The following is an 18,623-nucleotide window of genomic DNA, read 5'->3' on the forward strand; positions in this document are numbered from 1 at the left end:
TTCCTCAGCAGGTCAGGAACAGCCAGAGAAGGACATGGAGGATGCAGCCCTGCTGGCACCTGGAGGAGATCAGGGGACTCGTAGAGGCCACCCTGCTCTTTAAAGGGAGCATCACTGCAGGGACATCAGAGCCAGAAGCCTGGGCAGGAGGGCACAATGGCCCAAGGGCACCCAGCCAGGCCCAGTGGCCATGTGTAGTGGGGCATGCGCGGCCCCTGGAATAAACTGGATGACCTCCCCGTGCAACCCCCCAGCTGGGCAGAGACAGGGCCCAGCCCCTCCCATTCTCCTCCTGAAGCCCACAGAAGCCCTATTGTTATTTTTACTACAGTCCTTTTTTAGAAAGGTGAGAGGGAAACTGGCAGTTCACCCGAGCAAGTGGGAGAAAAAGAACACACTAAACATAGTGCCCAAAGATGGAGTCCAGCTTCAGAAATTACACGTTCCCCTTTGGGATGCGGGCATAATTTGCTGCTCCAGTTCTGGGAGTGTGTTTCCACCTTCATGGTGTCCCAGAGACTATAAGTGGAGCAGCAAGCTCAAAATTACCCCAAGCCTGGGAGCCTGGGGGCCTGAGGGCCTGGGAGCAGGCCAATCCCTGCACCTTAGCCCGCGGGCGTGGGGAGCAGGTCAATGCCACCTTCTGGTGTTTCCTCCACTCTGGCCTGCCAGGCCTGCCTCCTCGCTAAGCCCACGCCCACCACACACACACACACACACACACACACACAAACACACACACACACCTCACCACATAAACACAAACACATTCCACCTCGCCACACACACATATATCCATGCACGTGCGCACCCGCACGCACACAGTCCCACTTGCAAACCTCTGCCCAGATTCCTGCCTCCCAGGCAAGCCCTCTCTCCCCTTTTCTAACCCCACCCAGCCTCCTCTGAGGCCTCCCTCCTGCAACCTCCTGGAGGGCATCCCTGATTATTCAAGCCCAGGCTGACCCCAGGTCCAGAAGAGTCCCTGATGTTGGGTATCCTAGTTGCTAAAGCACCTCGTCCCTGTGACATCACTCAGTGGAGGTCCGCTAGACACCTCCCGTCTCTCCAGGATCCAATCCCCAAGTGTTCTCTCTCTATCCCCACTCCAGAAATTCTCCTCTAGAGACCTAAAGAGGGGACCCCACCCACACCGGTCCCTGAGAATGCTAGACGAGAGTCACCCAAACATGCCAAGTGGGCTCTGCAGGCTTCTCCATGCCCGGAGAGGGGGCAACATTGGGGGTGCAGGCCACAATGTCTGCTTTGAGCTTTGAGACCCTTGCTGGGCCTTAGCTGGGGCAGCAAGCCCTGAGCGTCTGCTTACTGTTTTTCTTTCCATCTTTATAATCATAACACCCAGAACTGGTTTAACTAGAAAAACAGATTCATAAACAAAGGCCCTAGTTGTTTGTTTGTTTGTTTTGGTTTCTTTTTTTTTTTTTGAGTAGCAATGGAGTCAGAATCAGGGATAGAAGGAGAAAAGGATGGAGAATGAAATGTGGGTGGACAGCAGTTTACTTAGTTGGAGGCAATGCCTACCTGCTCATTATTTTCCTGTATTTTCCCAGTTATATCAAATGAACATGTGTCATATTTATGATCAGATAAAAATGAATCTTTTTTTTAAAGTGGAGACCTGGGTGGAATCAAGTGAGCTCTCCTTCTGTGGGGATCTACCTAGGCCTGCCTCACACTCACCAGTAAAGGCCACCAACAAGCCTAGACACACACCTCTGGCCAACACCCTCAGAGCTTGTCCACTCTCTTGTTCCCATCTTCCCCATCTCCCTTGCACACTCGCACGCCATACCACACACACACACACCACACACTCAGGGACCCATCTGACACCTACACAGAGGACAGCCTATGGAGCTGTGGAGCTGATCTGCAGGAACCCCACCCCCACCCCAGCCCACTTCTGCAGAGAACAGTTCAGAGACGCCAGGCACCCACCCTCACAGGGTCTCCCCGGCCCCAGAGATGGGTGCCGGCCCCGAGCCCCAGGAGGCAGATCTGCCTCATCCACCCACTTTGTCATCTCCAGAACTGACGACTCCTGACACCAACCAAGACGCTTCTGAGAAGCAGAGGACTTCTCTGTGCGCCAGCATCAAGAATCTCAGGTGACAGTCTCTACCTGGGCAGTGGGCTCATCCCAGCACCTCCGCAGATGATGGTGAGACTTTCTGAATAGAAAGGTATGAGCAAGGAAAGAAAAGGAAGGATCTGAGAGAACAGGGCCAGCTGGAAAGGAGCCCGAGGCCAGCGCCACTACAGGGAGCCGCTGGGAAGCCATGGGGGCAGGGCTGGAACGTCAATCATGAGAATCACACCGGCTGGCCAAACAGGAGCCAGGCGAAACCTAAATTCTGCCAGAATCCTTGTTCCGCCAGTTCCTCTAGGCCAGGGCGCTCCATTCTATCTGCATAGGAAGAAGGGGCGGGGGTCCCAGCCAAAACTACCTGGTAAACTATTACAACTGGAGCCCACTGCCTCCCTGGTCAGCCCTGGAGAGGAACCCCCTAGTGCCAGGGGCTGTGTATGAGAGATGGAGGGTGAAAGATTTCTTGGATCCGCCAAGTCAGATCAATAGATCTCAGAGGAAAACACAATATAAAATCAGACACCAGACTGGGGGCTTCCCTGGAGGGTCAGTGCTCCCTGGAGACCAGGGCTGGTCTCACTGCTCCTTGAAAAGAGGGCCAGGGCTGTCTCCATCAGTTTGTTCAGTAAGTCTCTGTCCAGCTGGGGGTTGGCACGGGGAGGTCATCCAGTCTATTCCCTGGGAGCAAGCTGGTTTGCCCTCCTCCTTCTCCCCACTCACCTCTCAGGCCATGCCCCCCCACACACACACACCATGGTGCACCTCCAGCCAGGAGCCAGCTCTCTGCTCCAGCTCCTCACCATTCTGCCTGGCCAGCAGCTCTAGCCAGAATGGCCATGTGCTCTCCACAAAGAGCCTGGGCCTGGCTCTGGCTCAGACCCCAGCCCCGGTTCCCTTGTGTCCACGCTGGGAGGACGTCCAGACTAGCCTCCTTACTGTCTGCTTCTGGCTGTACTTGTAGCCAACAGGACCCAAAATAATCCCTTCTCATTCAAATCTGCAGACATTTTGAGGGCCACACTCATAGAACAGAGATCCGCTGGGCAGCCCACTGAGCAGGGCAGGAAACAGGAGCCAGGATCAGGCCTTCCAGAGTTTGGGGCAAATTCTCTGCCTAATTCAGCCCTAAACACCCAACCAGACCAAAAGGCATGAGCAGAAAATTTAGCTAACCTTCCTATTGAGCCATCTGAAATGTCCATCTGGGTTTCCCCAGCCAGGAGAGGGTCCTCCTGAGACTCATACAGACACAGGACAGGCCACCCATCCATCCATCCTTCCATCTGTCCATTCACCCATCCATACAGACTTTCACTGAAGACCTCCTCTAAGGCAGGCCCCATGTTGGGCACTGAGGATATAGAGAGGAAGGTACCCCAGTCACTGTCCTGAACTTAGTTCAAGGAAGATGCTGACCTTTAGAGGATCTAGGGCAAGTTCAGTAACTGAGATCTTCCAGGCAAAGGGGAGGAGCCAGGGAAGACTCCTCAAGAGAGTTGAATCTTAAAGACCAACCAGGAGTTGAGCAAGACGGCAGAGGCCAAGGTTACCTGAGCAGAAAGATTGGCAGCTCAGGGCCCTGAGGAGCCCTGGAGGCTGGGGAGACAGAGAGCTTGGGGCCTCTGATGTCCTCTTAGCACTAGGAAACTACAGAGCAAGACCTTAACTGACCCCAGAGATGTTCCCCTGGAAGTGGCAGAAAGATGAACGAATGAGAAAGGGGTAAACAGCCCTAAATGACCCAGGGAAGCCCTGTAGATGTGACCTGAGGATCCTCAGCCCCACCCACACCCAAGTTGGTTCTCTTGCTCTCCAAGCTAATATTTGACAGTTTAAAGGACACAGGCCTCTCTGAAGCGCCACCCCACCCTGAGCACATCTGCAGTCTGGGGGCCTGAGGACACAGGGCTATCTACACGGGCTGGAAGATTCAGGCAGCCTGGAAGCTCTGGGAGCCCGAGGGTGTCAGAGATGTCATGCAATATGTGGCCAGCATCATGTGGAGCCCAGAGAAGAGGATGACAATGTGACAGTCAGCAAGTTCATGGCCTCTGCCCCCAGTTGCAGGAAAAGACTGGGTGGCCTCAGCTCTGAAGGATCCAGAGCCCCTCTAAACCCAAGGTACAGAGAGTGCCCTCCCTCTCAGGTTAAAGATGTCACAGACCTTGGGCTGTGTCATTTAGCATTGCGTCTAAGTCACCAGCAGGCCCTAGGTAGCTGAATACAGCAAAGGATCGCTCTGACTTCCTCAGAGTTGAAGACCCTTAAAATGATGTCCCTCTCCTGCCCCTCTTCCTTCCTGTCCCTGGTGGAGGGGAACAAGTTAAGATGCATCACTAGCTTGGAGGTACCTCGAAGGTGCCACCAAATACCAGCCCATGGAAGAATCCTCCTCCCAAGAAGAGGTCTGTCCAGGGGAGGGTGATGGGGCTAGAGTACCCAAGACCGCCCAGCCCTCCGTCCCTACCTTCCTTCTCCTTCATGTCTCTCCACTCTGATTTACTGAGTGATCTCCAGGGGCAAACCCTCAACATGGCCCCAAAGGTATTAGGCGCCAGCTTCCAGGAAAACGAATTGAGTCTTTCCCTGAAGACCACAACTCCCTCCCCTTCAAAGACTGAAAGCCCACATCTAGGTCCCTCCACCATGCAGTGACCAGCCACCAGCGTGCAGAGGGAGACATTCTCTAATGGCCGTGTGACAATAAAGCACGGAGAGCAGGAGCAAGAAGAGATGGGGAAGAGGAGTGGAGGGGAGGGGAAATCCAGGCCAGCCGCTGGGGAAGGGAGTTGGCCTCTCCCCCATGGGGCCCTGCGCCCATCCTACCTGGATGGGGATGAGGGGTTCCTTGTCATCGATGTCAATGAGCACATCTTCTCCAGGACTGAGTAAGCTCACATCATCTGCAGGTAGAACCGTGTCCAGGCTGGTGAGGGACTCGGCGGGGAGCTCGGACAAGACCCCTCGGTCTCTCCACTTCCTCACCTCTCAGTTCTCCCCACTCCTCTTTGCCCTGTCTCCCAGTTCTCTCTCTTAACTCTCCTCGCATTCCCACCCCCGCCATTATCCCCCAACATCTCCTCCCTCGACTGACCTCCATTTGGACCCATCCCTCCTCAGCTCCAGGACGTTCCCACCTTTGGCCTAGCTGACCCGAAGCCACTTCTCACCCACGTCCCCAAAGAGACAAGCTTCAGGATGCCTCTCAGCTGGGAGGTGCTGCCTGCCCTGCCCCTCTGCCCTGGCCCCTCCAGGCAACAATCCTGCCCCCTACCTGGGCCGCCCTGTGGGGACGGACTCTCTGGTGAGTAGGGGTCACACAGGAAGCTCTCCAGGGAACGGATGGTGCACTGGCCCACCACAGGCCGGCGACCAAACTGGCGGTTATCAATGACCTTCACCACGATGGGGGGACAGTAGAGTTCCTCCCTGGGCAGCATCTAGGTGGAGGAGACGGAGAGCTCTGATACCAGCCTGAGCCCATTTCTGGGGAGTCTCAGGGAAAGAAGGGAGGGCCCTTCACAAGCAGGCCCGAGGAACTGGAAAGGACCACAGGCAATCCCCAATAGCCCGAAATCCAATATGGCGGATGCCAGAAACCCAGGAGCTGGCCAAGGAAGCAGAAGCCACACACCTTGCTCTCGAATGCTTATGTGGAGGCTGGCTTCCCCGGATAGCTTTACCTTCCAAATACACCCAGCTCAGCCTGCAGCTCAGCAAGGCTACTTACCCTCCCTGAATGCACGTTGGCGGGGAGAGGGAGAGGGGAATTGGCCCAGGACTCCACATTTCTTGCAGACAGTCCCCCCCCAAGTGGATACTCTAGAGTTGGCTTGCAGACCCAGATCCTTCTCCCCCACCCCTAAAGCACTTTGAACACAACTTGAAATAATTTATATGCTCCCCTTCAGTGGCGGCTTTGGCTCAGCCGAGAGGAGGCTCCTGTTGACAGCCACTGGGCCTGGAATTCCTATAGCGCTTTCATCTCGCAGACCATTTTCCTCTCCTCAGACTTGCCTCACGCTGTCGGCCACTAGGCCCAGGCAGCACAGGGAGCTGGAGAGGGCTGGGGGACGGAGGCCCGAGGAGCAAGCACCTCTCACGGGCCCAGGCCAGGCCAGGGTCAGGGTCAGGGCAGTTGGGAGGAGGCACTGGGGGGGTCAGAGCCCTGGCAGGTCCCTGAGGGGAGCTCCAGAGACCGTCACCTGCCCTGGAAGGAAAACCAGCCGCTCCTAGAAGCTTCTGCTAATCCAGGATTGGGTGTGAGGGAGGAGGCCAGCCCCATTTGTCTGCTCTAAGGACAAGATCTTCTAGTGAGGAGAGAAGGAGCGTTTTCCTCATTTTCAGAGGAAAGTGAGGCAGAGAGATGACCTGAGCCCCTAGGGATCCCGCAGGGAGCCAAAGCTCCACCCCTCGACTGCCTGAGGCCACGAGGACACTCTAGCCCCCAGGACTCTGGGAGGGGACAGAGTGGGGGCTCACCACTTCCATGAAGAGGGTGCAAACATCAAAATTGGGGTTCTTCCGGAGGTTCCTGATGACACAGGACTGCACCGCCTGGCCCCCGCACTCCACCACGAGGCTGGGGGAGGAGACACTGGCCAGCTGGTAGCTCTTCATGTTCCGCAGACCCCATGCCAGGATCTAGGGACAGACAGAGAGGATGGCTGGGAAGGCCCAGGCCCTAGGGAAGACTGGGGCCAGGAAGGCAAAGGGCCAGGCTGCCCCCAGCCCCGCCCCCACCCCGGGCCAGGCTCACCTCAATGGCCGTGCGCTGGAGAAGTGGTTTGATGTTCTGGGGAACCACGTAGATGTTGGCCTCCCTCTGGGGTGGCGGGTAGGGCAAGTCTGTGTCCTCGGACTGCAGGGGTCAGCAAGTGGACAGGAGACAAAGGTGGAGAAGACCAAGCCAAAGATGTAAGAAAGGAAGAAAAAAATGATGTGTTTGGGGAGACACAGAACAGAGACCCAGACCCAGACGTAGGGACAGGCAGGCAGAAGTGGGGGAGCTGTCAGCCTCTGCAAGGCACCATCCTTTCCAGGATCACCAAATGCCATCCCCCAGATTCAGGTCACGGCATTTCAAGTGAATAGCAAGCTTCACCTCCTCCCATATTGCAGGCTCTGGTGACCAAGAGCAGCTCGGGGTCTCCCTGTCCCCAACACGCACGATGCACATGGGGCTTGCTTCAACCCAGAACATCCACGTGCCTCCCTCTATCCTGCTTCTCCTGCCCCTTGGCTCAGACCCAACTGGGCTACCATCCCGCAAACCCACATCCATACCCAGACACCTTCCAGCCCCAAACCTGATCTCTCACGCCTGTCCCCCATGAGGACAGAACACTGTATACCAGAAGAGCAGAGCAATCGATAAAAGAGAAAAGGAGACACATATTCATTATGTCTGGAACACATGAACTCTCACTAGGACTACCTGGTGACACCTTTGTGACCATTAGAGTAAGATATCCCTTTCTCAAGACAATCTGCTTCATATCAGAAAACTGTTTATTAGGACAAGACACTTTACTGCCACCTACTGGAAAATTTTTATAAAAAAATATAAATTTATGATGTTTGTGTTAGAAATTGCACCCCCTTAGACCCAGTTGCCCTTGTACAGTGTACAACCTGCCCATCCATACATGGAGGCCATAACATTCAGGAAAGGTTGACTAGAATTAAAAGGGCTGTGCTGAACATTTTACAGAGCTGGCTTCCTGTAATCTCATTTAATCAACCATGGAATCATTAGAGTCATTTTCCAAGCTTCTCTGGCCTGTAGCAGTAGTAATAAGCTCTGTTCTAGAATCAGACAGACCTGGACTCCAGTTCCAGCTCTGCCGTTGCCTAACCATTTGACCTTGGGCAAATCACCCAACCTCAGTGACTCAGGATCCTCCTAAAGATCGGGCATAACAATATTCTTGTGAAGTTGCTCTGAGAATTAAACGAGACAATAAATGTCAAGAGTACCTGGCACACAGAAGGTGCTTAATAAATCGTTGTGACTGTGATTATTACTACAATTGTCAGTACCATTGTTTTTACCATCAGTACCGGTGTTGCTCTTCCCAGGATGACTTAAGGACCGCAGGGCCACCAGAAGCATTAAAATGCCACAGCAATGCTGGCATTATAAGCAGGGACGCCTCAGTTTCCTCCCCCACCCACATTCTGACTGGCGGAAGAGGGCTGATGTCCAGGGCTGCACACCCTGTTTCCGCCTGCTGGGCTACTGCAGTAGCCTGGCTGCTCGGGCCACCCCTTGTGTGATGTCCACGGTGGCACTCCAAGGCCACCAGCTACAGGTGGCTGTGAACCGGGGTGGCCTCTCTAAAGGAAGGCTGTACTTCAAGGCTCACTCATGGCCTGATGGTGGCCTCTCCTGGCTGATGCCCGGCTCACTGTGGGGCCAAGATAAAATAGGGACAAAGGGATCAAGGAGGGAACAGCCCTGAGCTCCCTGAGAAGGACAACCCGTCAATACATCTCCCCCAGAACATATCCCCTCTGCGCTCTCCTTTTCTCTCCCTCGTTCCCTGACTCCATCTTTCCAGCCCCCAGAGCTCCATGGTGAGGACGTCCTCACCATGTGCAGAGGACGGGAACCTGCCCGCGGAGACCACAGCCCTGGCGGGTTAAGGGCTAGTACCGTGTGCAGCAGGCCCTGGAGGAAGGAGGCAGGAGCGCACAGCTGCCGGGCGCCGGCCCAGCGGAGGCAGGAGGAGGAAGCAGAAACAGAGGTTAGAGGTGTGTCCATCAGCAGATCCCCTCGCCAGGCACCAGACACATCCATGGCCACCTCCAGCCACATCCTGTCCCCAGGGATCCCAGGACATTCTGGCCCCAGGCTGGTTCCACCACCTCCTTGGGATCCCACCTCTGCCCCACCCACTCCACCACACAAGCTGCCACCACACTGTCCCCCCAGCGCCATGTGTGTCACACCTTGGCTCCTGGAGCTCTTCCTTCCCCAACCCATCTCTCTGGAATCCACCCGCGCACTCCCCTCTGCGGGCCTTCTCCCGCCTCCTCCTCTCCTTCCTCTCTTCTCCCTTCCGGTCCCCACCCAGGGCCTTCCTTCCCTCCCTGCCCAGAGCCTTCGGCTCCCCCCCAGCACCCTATCCTGGAAACTTCTCTCTCCAAAGTCAGCCATCGCCTCCTAGAAGCTCAGCCCAAAGTTCACTCGTGGGTTCCCACCTCTCACCCTCCACAGCATCTACCCAGCTGACCCCATCTGCTTCCTAAAGCCACCCCTCTGGTTCCACACTGCTGTCCCTCCTGCCCTCTGATGCTAAGTCTCCCCCGGGCAGCCTCCCCCGCTTCCTCCACCAGCTCTGAAATGCCAGGCCTCCTGGGTTTTCTGTTCCCGCTCGTCTCTTAGCCCCATTCCTAGAATCTTTCTGCTCCGTTCATCCACGCACCTGACGCACCTGACGGGCCGCTGACGCTGAACTTGTCCAAAACTAGACTCTGCTTTCTCCCTTTCAATGCCATCTCAGAAACGGGCCCCAACAGCCATCTAGACAACCAAGCCAAAAAAAACAACAAAAAAAGTGCCACCCTGGGTTTCTCCTCCCCTCATCCCTAATCTCTCTCACACCCACCCTCTTCTTCCTGGGCTCAAGCCAGCACCCTCTCTCTCGGACTCACTACCATCCAGAGTGGTCTCCGTGCATGTGAGTTGGCACACCCACTCCCCCCAAAAGTGCACATGAGCTTTGCAGCCAGGCCAGGTTTCAAAAAAATGCCACCCTCTGCTTACACTCCTGAAATCCCCCACCCTGGCAGGAATAATGCGAATTTCGTTAATGAGGCCTCCAAGGAGGCTCCCCGTTCCTGCTGACTTCTCTGATCACATCTCTCACCAGATAAATTTCCCCTCCAGGAGCCCCAATATTGATGAGCCACCTCCCAGAACGTGCGGACCCCCACCCTTCTGAGCTCTAGCAGGTAGCCAGAGGCACCAGGCTCTCCTTAACTTAGAGGCTTGGAACTCACTGGACCCTGGGTCTGGAATGAGCTTCTAGCCACTTCATCTGGTGACCTGATCTGTTTGGACTTCAAATGTCCATTTAAATCTTCTCTATGCCCTGAGCATAAGCCAAAGCATCCTCAGGGCTCCCATAGCCCATAGTCCCACTGAAAGACACATCTATCTCTCTGCACACCATGCTATGTATTCCCTGGTGAAACCGACAATTCTGTACAACTAGGATCACAGCTAAATCCCCCACCTAATAAATGAATGATTATGGGTAGATTACTGAAGGAAGGGAGGGAAGAAGGGCAGACAGAGGGAAGAGTGCAGGAAGAGATGGATAAAGAAATGATCCCAACACACACCTTCTCTCCTTCCCAGCAATCCTATCTGCTCTAGCCAGGCCCTTGGGTCCCCACCCAGCCCTGCCTCCCCTGCCTGCTCACCGCTGTCTGTCTGCATGGGTCTGCTCAGAAATAGAAAGTTGGTGGTCCACTTTCAGAATATTTAACCTTGATTGGATCCAACTGTAGCCATTTAATGAGAGCCCATCCCTTTGCCCACCCCAATTTTAACATCAGCTCATCGAGTAGATGATAACTCCAAGCTCCTCCCATCAGGGCAAGGGGCAGTGCTGCATTAGGGATAAAGGCGGGGCCTGCCTGCCCAGGGGCGCTTGCTAGCCTCACGTTGGCCTTGCCCACCCACTTCCAAGGTGTTCCACTTTCCATTCTTGCAGCACCTCAGAGTTTCTAACAGGAGTCCTGAGCCCATGCAGAGACAGCTCCTGAGCACCCCCTTTCTCATCTTCTCAGAGAAGGTGCTGTGACCCTTATCAGAAATGGAGGCCCTGTCAGGATGGCCAGGCAGGGGCGGGGTGCAAACTGCAAGCACTACTGGGACATCCCGATTCACTGTCCTAGGGGTGACGGGGACTCCAAGGACAGCCATACCACATAAGCCAATTAGAGGGAGCCAGCCCCTTTCTGGTGCACCCTGAACGCAGGGCAGCCAGACCTGCAGCAGCTCCAGTGGTGGGCTGAACGGGCGGGAAGGGTGTCCACCAAGTCGGCTCAGATCAAGAGGATCTCAAGGACAGCGAGGCTCCCCCCACAGAGCTGAAGCCACCCGGAGGCCTGTCAAGGTGGCACCGCAGAGGACAGATGCTTCTTGCCGGGACAGAGTAGACAGGGACAAGCCTCTCCAGCCACCTAGCTGTCCCATCACCAGAAGCCTATAGACCCCACCTTGCCCAGTGGGAGAGAGTCAGGGGACCCTCTGGACATTCACATCCCTGTTCCTCAGGGAGCTCCAGGCAGGGGGCAGCCAGGCGGGCTGGGAGGGCTCCACTGTCTGCCGGCCCCACCCAGCTCGTTAGGAGCCACATGCTGCTCTAATTACACTTCCCAGGAAAAACAGTGTTTCAAATTAAGGCCTTGGGGGAGGAAGAGGGGGATGGGGGACCACTGGGCTTATTTTCCTGATTGCAAAACATCAAATTCTTCCTTTTAGTGGATGTAGGGGTGTAGGAGGGTACCTCCAGTACATCTCAGAGTGAGAGTCACACACCTTGTCTCCTGGATTGGGACGGGCACATGGGGTGACATCTGGATGGCCCCTGAGCCAGCCATGAAAACAGTCACAGAGCATGTGATCCCTCCTACAAGGGCGTCCCTGCCATGGAGCCCTGGCATGGTCAGGACCGCAAGCCCCGGGGTCTCTACAAGTGCTCCACATCCTAAGGGCCCTGGTTAGAAAGGAGCCCACCAGCACCTCTGCTGCCCAACGTGTGCGTGTGTTCTTGCGAGTGCCCACATGTACACACGCTCGCTCGCACGTGCATGCACACACTCTCCAGTTGTCAGGAAATCTGAAATTGCGTTTCTTTGAACTCCTTCCCCCTGGCAGTGCAGACCGCCTTTGTTCTCCGGACAAAAAGAAAAAGAACCAGAGGAGGGCTCAGAGGAGGCCGGAGAAGGAGGGAGGCGGCCAGGGAGCACACAGAGCAGGGCGAAGCCCAGGGAGGATGGGAGAGGCTCAGAGAGGGAAAGACAGACAAAAAGGCCCTGAGGACAGGGGACCTCCACACGCCCTCTGAGACTCCAGCCTCCAGTGCACAGGGCAACGATCTACTTCCCCAAGAGAGGCCTTCACACAGGCACCCAGCCTGCAAGAAGGGAAATTTGTCACCCCAGGCAGTGACACAGCCCCAGCCCCAGGCACTGCTGCCTGCACCCACTCCCGGGCCCTTTCTGCCTATTCCTGCTTCAAACACTAGCTTGGTGTCACCTCTTCCAGGAAGCCAGCCCGCTGTCCTGCTCTGGGAGCCTGCAACTCTGGCAAACAGCAGAGTATCTAACTCATAGGCACGTGTGAATCTTTGCATCTGCCCGCCCTGGCACAGATGTTCTCCCCACAGGAGGGGCCATCCAGAGTCCCCGGCCCCATCTGCTCCTCCAGCCCCCTCTAGTCTGGTCCCCCATGACGGTGACTATCTCAGAAGCCTCCTTCCTAGCTGGTTTCTCCCCCAGTCCCTCCCTCCCCAACACGCACCATGCAGTCAGACAACTTCTAACACCCCCGATCTGCCCTCCCCACTCTCAGACTTTCCAGGGCTTCGGGAAGGCTCAGGTAGTCCCCAAAGGGACGAGGCTAAGGCCTGGGAGGGAGTGGATGGGGGTCAATGGCAGGGGCTTGGCCACAGCACGGAAGACAGAAGAATACCACCAGGGCCTTGGACTCTCTGCAGGACCAACCCAGCAGCAGCCCTGACCTGCCCCCTCCCACCTCTGGGGAGCAGGAAGACTAAATAGGACCCTCATTGTGGCATGAAGCTTGGCCTTGGAGCGAGTGGAAGTAGACTGAGCTATGGGGGCGGGGATCATCTGGAGGCTTGTTCCCTGGACTAGATGACACTCCATTCATTAGATCAGACCTCAGGCCTTTGAACCTGCTGGCTCAGTCCAGCCCTGTGCCCAGCAGACCCCAGGACTTGTCCTCCCCTGGCTCTGCTGACCCACAGGAGGCCTCAGCCTGTGGCCTGGCTGGCCCTGCAGCAGGACATTTGGCCCTCTGAAGGATCTGGACCAAAAGCTACAGTTTGGATTTGCTTCCTGACAACCAGACCGCAGTTGGATCCCTGTGCTTAGAATCTGAGCCTTTACTGCTCTATATGACAAATCCAGTTATGAAGGATTCTAATTTTTTTTTTTTAATAACTCATCCCTGGGCTAGGTCTTCTTCAGAGGAGGCTGTGGGTTTTGGCCACAGAGTGCTCTCAATCAAGAGCGAGGGCTCCGTGCTGCTTCCCTGGACCGGGCTCTGCCTCCCTTTCCAAATCGGCAGTCTTTCGCAACTGCAGCCAGAAGCTGGAGGCCGCCTGTCAGGCGCAATCACGGCCAGCTCACTTGGCGGACCCCACCTCAGTCTGGGAGTGAAGGAAGTGAGGTAAGGGGCGCGGGGCCTGCAGATCCCACATCCTGGTTCTGCGCTTCAAGTCTAAATTGCACTGAAAATGTCAAACGGTGTCCGCTCCCAGCCTGGGGATTCCCTGATGACAGGAAGTGGCTGCCCTTTTCCCAACTGGCCCTCTGACCAGGGCTCTCATTCCTGTCTCTCTATCCAAGACTCTGCTGCCCGCTCACTCATCATCATCCCCTGACCGATGCACAGGAGGCCGAAAGAGATCATGCTTCTCACGCGCAAGGACGTGGCTCTCTTCACGTAGCTGTAGCTCTAAACTTCTTCAAGCGCTAGGAGTCCACATTCCATCCACCTCCTAAACTCCCATGCTTGTCCGTGGCCCCTTGGGCCAAAGGTGTGTTTCCACCTTGCTAAGTGCTGCACAGATGTCTGGCTAATGCTGCCTCCACCAGAGAGGCTTCCTTGACTATTCTGAGCCCTGCTGAACATTTCAGTCTTACAAACATGCCACCTGATAGTCAACCAGCTAGAGCTTGAGTAGCCTGGGTAAGTCTGGCCCTCCCAAGAAGGCAGCAAGCCTCTGAGGTGACACACACCCTGGGACACTCCCCAGGCAGCCCTGGACCCACACAGAGCTTGAGGGATAAAGCCCAAATAGGTCCCCATGTGACAGGTGCCTATTGGCACCAGGAAGCTAGAAGACTCTGGAGCATGGACAGGGAGGCTGGACAGCTGGCCTTCACCTCCCTCTGTGTCTGCCCACTGGTCCCCAGCCACAGGCCACAGCTCCAGTCCGGCTCACCTCGTCCAGGATCCTTGATGTATCCTGCACCTGGACCACACCATCGAATGTTCCACATCCAGGAGATAGTGCATGAGGAAGAGGGAGGTAGAAGTCTCCATTAGTAACAAGGAGAGCTAGGCTGGGCCAGAGATCAGCACCCCAGACACCACCACCAAGAAGAGCCAATGAAAGGCCCCTCCCGGCAAGGGGAGAATGCCGTGCTCCCCAGCCACACCCTCCATGATGCCCGAGAAAGAAGATGCAATAGACCTGAGCCAGGGAGGGACATGTGGGAAAGACTCATGCCCAAGCCTAGAGCCCAGGCAGCTCCAGAAGTGACCAGAGAAGGGAATATGACAGACAGGTGGCAGAAGGACCTGGAACCCTATGAAGCAACCCCGGGAGGAAGTCGGGCCTGGGCCTTGGAGTCATTGCTCCTGCAGGGCAACTGGACCTGGGGGGCCAAGGAGGGCAACCTTGAGTCTCCAGGGCCGGCAGAACTGAGAGTCGGAGCTGGGAGAGGACAGAAAGGGAAACTAGCAAGAGTCAGGGGAGAAGCGGAGGGATGGGGTGGCAGAGGTGGCCTCGTGCGGTAAAGACTGTCTGAACCTCGGGTGGACGCCTCACAGGGGCAAATGAGGTGTCTGAAAGGAGCCCGCACAACTGCACCTGAGCCCGGTCTGGAGCAGCATAAGGAACTAAATAAGCCTGGTATCTGTGTTTTCTCCCATGGCCCCCAGGACAGGGAAGGAGGACAGGGACAGGGGGCTGAAGCTGCCATTGCTGGAAGAAAAACAGTGTCCCATGAGAAGAAAAAGCTGGAAAATCCAGTCTAAATCAGGGTTTCTGAAACTTGACGTGCATCAGAAGCTCCTGCAGGGCTGGGAAAGCAGAGGGTGCTGGGCCACACCTCGAAGTTAGCATGAGGAGGACTCCAGGTGGGCAAAGGCTACATCGGGCCCTCACTTTCTGAATCATGGGGTTAAGTCAGTAGCCCCAGGTGCACATTAAAAGTACCTGGGCACTGTTGGAAGGCACCAAGGCCAGGGCCGCACACCACAGGTTGCGTTCACACTTGGTCTGGAGTGGGATAGGAGGAGTGGGATAGGAGCACTGATGAGCTTTAAAGCCCCAGGTGACTCTAGAGCACAGCCCAGCCAGGAGCCATGGCTGGATGATCAAGAGACCCCTGCAAGGTGGGAGTCTGTAATTCTCAGACCTCTCAAGGAATAAGGGCTGGCAAGGCCCAGGCTGGGTGCGGAGACCTGGAGTACCCCAGCCCCGCCCACCCTGCCCTGGGGCCCCCCCAAGCCCTCCCCTGCTTAAGGAGCTTTCCCTGGGACTCCAGGCAAGGCCGTGTCAGAGCGGCTGACCACCCTCCCTAGAGCCAGAAGGGGGTTAAGACACAGGGAGGGTGGAGCTTAGCTTAAAGAAGGAAAGATAAGAACAAGGCTTACCTCAAAGCCAGGAATATGGTAAATGGCCGGCTAGGGTGAAGAGAAAGAGGGCATCAATTATGCGCTTGTCACCCAAAGACCTCAGCCCCCTCCTTTCTGCCCCAGCCCGGCAAAACATGAAAATGACCACCATGGAATGTGCCAGGGATCAGACAGGGCAGGGGGCTGCAGACCCTGTTTCCTGGGAGAGGGAGGGGTGCAGGGGAAGCTAAGTGTCCCCTCCAGACACATCACCCAGAGCAGCCCGCCTTTCAATTTACACGTTGGGGTTCACGTGATGCCAAGAATAAGTCTGAAGGCAGAGCTCAAACCCAAGCCTCTTGTTTTACAGAAGGGATGTGGCCACCCAGGGCCACACAACTAGGACATGGCGGGGCCAGCACTGGAACAAGGATCCTGCCCTTGCCTGTCCCATCACAGCAGTTAAGACCCCACCACCAGACCACAGAGGCCCTCCTCCTAGAGGCCACATCAGGATAGGACCCAGGGCAGAATAAGTCCAGGGATGAGAGGGCTCAGACATGAGAGACCCCATACATTCTACCCTGGTGATGATGGAGCCCTGATTTGGGGTTCAGAAAAGATGGGCAAAATGGGTCTCACTAGGAGACCTGATTTTCAGAAGAGATTGCCCAGAATCCCACTGGGCACTGGCAGCAGGTGGGGGGATCCTGGCAGCCCTGCCCTCCCCACCCTACCAGGTACCCTTCCTAGGCCTCCTGAGTCTGGCTGCGGCCCAGCCTCACCTTCTCTCTCTGGATGAGCTCAAAAGATGCCAGCAGCTCCCCTGCCGGCTGGCTGCCCCTCATCAGTGGGAACCAGGCCAGCCGGGGCATCCTTTCCAGGCTGGGTTGACATATGCAGCGACCCATGAACTCATCTGCGCCCTAGACCAGGTGGAGGGAGAAGGGTCAGTATCCCCCCAGCTCAGGATTCAGAGTGACCTCCAAACATCAGTAGGCCTGAATCCTGCGTCCAGACCAGAGAGACAGTCTCCCCACATTTCTCTAATGCCCGCAGCCATCTGAGTGACATTCCCAGGGACTTTGGTTAGTCCTGACTGTTCACTTTCATCCTTAACTTTTCCAGCTTTAAAATGGAAAAACTCTGATCATGCTCATCAAATTATGTTCCCAAAATAATGTTTTCACCTGATAATCCCTTTGCCCAGGTACCTTCCTCAGCTCCCTGCTGTCCAGAGGACAGAGTCCAAACCCTCCTCTGGCACCGAAGGCCCCCTCACTGCTGCCTGACACCTCTCTTTCCCTGCCTACACATCCTCTCCTCCTCCAGCCCAATGGCCTCAGCTGGCCTCTCCCTCTCCTGCCCTCACATGGCCACTTCCCCCAGTGCTGCTGGCCTCTCCCCTTGTCAGCCGCCGCACGGAGACTGTGCATCACACACAGGCCTGGCCAAGTCCAGCAAGGGCAGTGGGCAGAACCTGGGTCTCTGCCAGATGGTGGTGTAGCCTCCCAAGTCCTCGTGCCTTGCCCAGAGCAGGGACAGACCCAGAGCAAAAACTGGGAGGGCACGCTAACTGCGGCCATACCACTGCAGGGGACCTCGATGTCCCCAAGAGCGGTCCTGGAATGGCCACCAGCTCCATATAAATGCCCACACCAGCAGGTGACAGTCTGGCACCAATTACTGAGCGTTAACTGCAGCAGCTACAGCACTGGAAGGGGTCCTGAGGCTGCTCTGGGCCAGGTGTTGCCCGTTCAGCTGCTGAGAGCTAGAAATGGGGTGGGACTGGCAGAGGGCTAGGCAGGCGGGAATGCAGGAGCTCCGGGCAGCAGTCATTTGCTAGATGCTAGCCCACAGGGAGGGAAAGGACTCCAAGCAACACGTTAAGAAGAGGGCGGATGGTTTGGGCAAAGGGGCCCCAGCCTGGGTTGGGGGTGGCAGTGGGATGAGAGGGGAGAGAGCAGCATTTCAGAGATATTTCCAGAAAGTGTTACCATGACAGGGTGTGGGCGCACAGGCCCACAGAGAACTCTGGCACATCCTGGGCACCTCCCGACCCACCCTCGACCTGCACCCTTCTCCACACAGGCCCAACTAGGCTCCCTCCAGCTGCTCATTCCCCAGGGCCCTCGCTCTTCCTCCCAGGTAGGGTTCCCAGCCCAGGCCCACATTGCCACTGCCAGCTGACCCCCCACACATATCTGGTGGGGATCCTAAACAGCCCTTCCCCAGGTCCCTGGCATCCAAGTTGTGGCAACTTTTACTGGAAACATCTTCCAAACCCTGCCCCCGCCATCCCTCTCCTTGCCACTACCCAGGCGGGGCCTCTTTGCCACACCCCTGGTCATCTCTTCCAGGAGCATCAACTTCTTAAAATGTGGCTCCGACCCCATCACCAACCCCCCACACTGTTTCCTAACTCGCACTCCCTTCCCCCTGCCAGCCTGCCCACCCCTCCCCTCGCAGCCCCACACTCAGCCCCACACTATGCTGCAGGGCCCCTCAGCCTCCCACACCAACCCCGAACCCCATTTCCTTCGGGGCCTTTGTCCTCCCCACAGACTTCCCTGATGTTCCAGCCTGGCTCCATCCCTCCCTCCTTGGAACCTTCCAGAGCTGCCTTTCCAATACTGGAGCATTAGCCACCTGCAGCTATTTAAATTCACATTTTAATTCTTTAAAACACAATGAAATTTAAAACTCAAGTTTCTGGGTTTGTACTAGCCACATTTCAAGTGCTCCCTAGCCACATGCAGCTAGTGGCTCCCACTCTGGACAGCACAGCTAGAGAGCACTTCCGTCATCACAGGAAGTCCTGTTGGACAGCTCCGTGCAGAGGTCCCTGCCTGCGCCACAGAGCTATTTGGCACTCTGGGACATGCTCACTCACATACATAG

The 18,623-nt window shown here is 56.1% G+C and overlaps 1 protein-coding gene across 23 annotated transcripts in view; it reads right to left on the reverse strand.

Annotated features, from left to right (window-relative positions):
* Nucleotides 1–18,623, reverse strand: part of DYSF (dysferlin) — a 210,604-nt gene that overhangs the window by 59,046 nt on the left and 132,935 nt on the right. For 15 of the 23 annotated variants that reach the window (XM_081264302.1, XM_081264291.1, XM_081264289.1 and 12 more), the window contains 7 exons: nucleotides 16,508–16,648; nucleotides 15,762–15,791; nucleotides 14,323–14,352; nucleotides 6,870–6,971; nucleotides 6,593–6,754; nucleotides 5,385–5,550; nucleotides 4,937–5,013 (listed from right to left, as the gene is read on the reverse strand). In XM_081264302.1, the coding sequence (XP_081120428.1) occupies nucleotides 4,937–5,013; nucleotides 5,385–5,550; nucleotides 6,593–6,754; nucleotides 6,870–6,971; nucleotides 14,323–14,352; nucleotides 15,762–15,791; nucleotides 16,508–16,648 (708 nt within the window). Of the gene's footprint in view, nucleotides 1–4,936; nucleotides 5,014–5,384; nucleotides 5,551–6,592; nucleotides 6,755–6,869; nucleotides 6,972–8,768; nucleotides 8,811–14,322; nucleotides 14,353–15,761; nucleotides 15,792–16,507; nucleotides 16,649–18,623 lie in introns of all 23 variants that reach the window. The other 8 variants (XR_014018501.1, XM_081264293.1, XM_081264283.1 and 5 more) reach the window with 1 other exon arrangement.

The sequence above is a fragment of the Spermophilus citellus genome (genome assembly GCF_964194105.1).
Source record: "Spermophilus citellus genome assembly, chromosome: 13".
NCBI classification, from domain to species: Eukaryota; Metazoa; Chordata; class Mammalia; order Rodentia; family Sciuridae; genus Spermophilus; species Spermophilus citellus.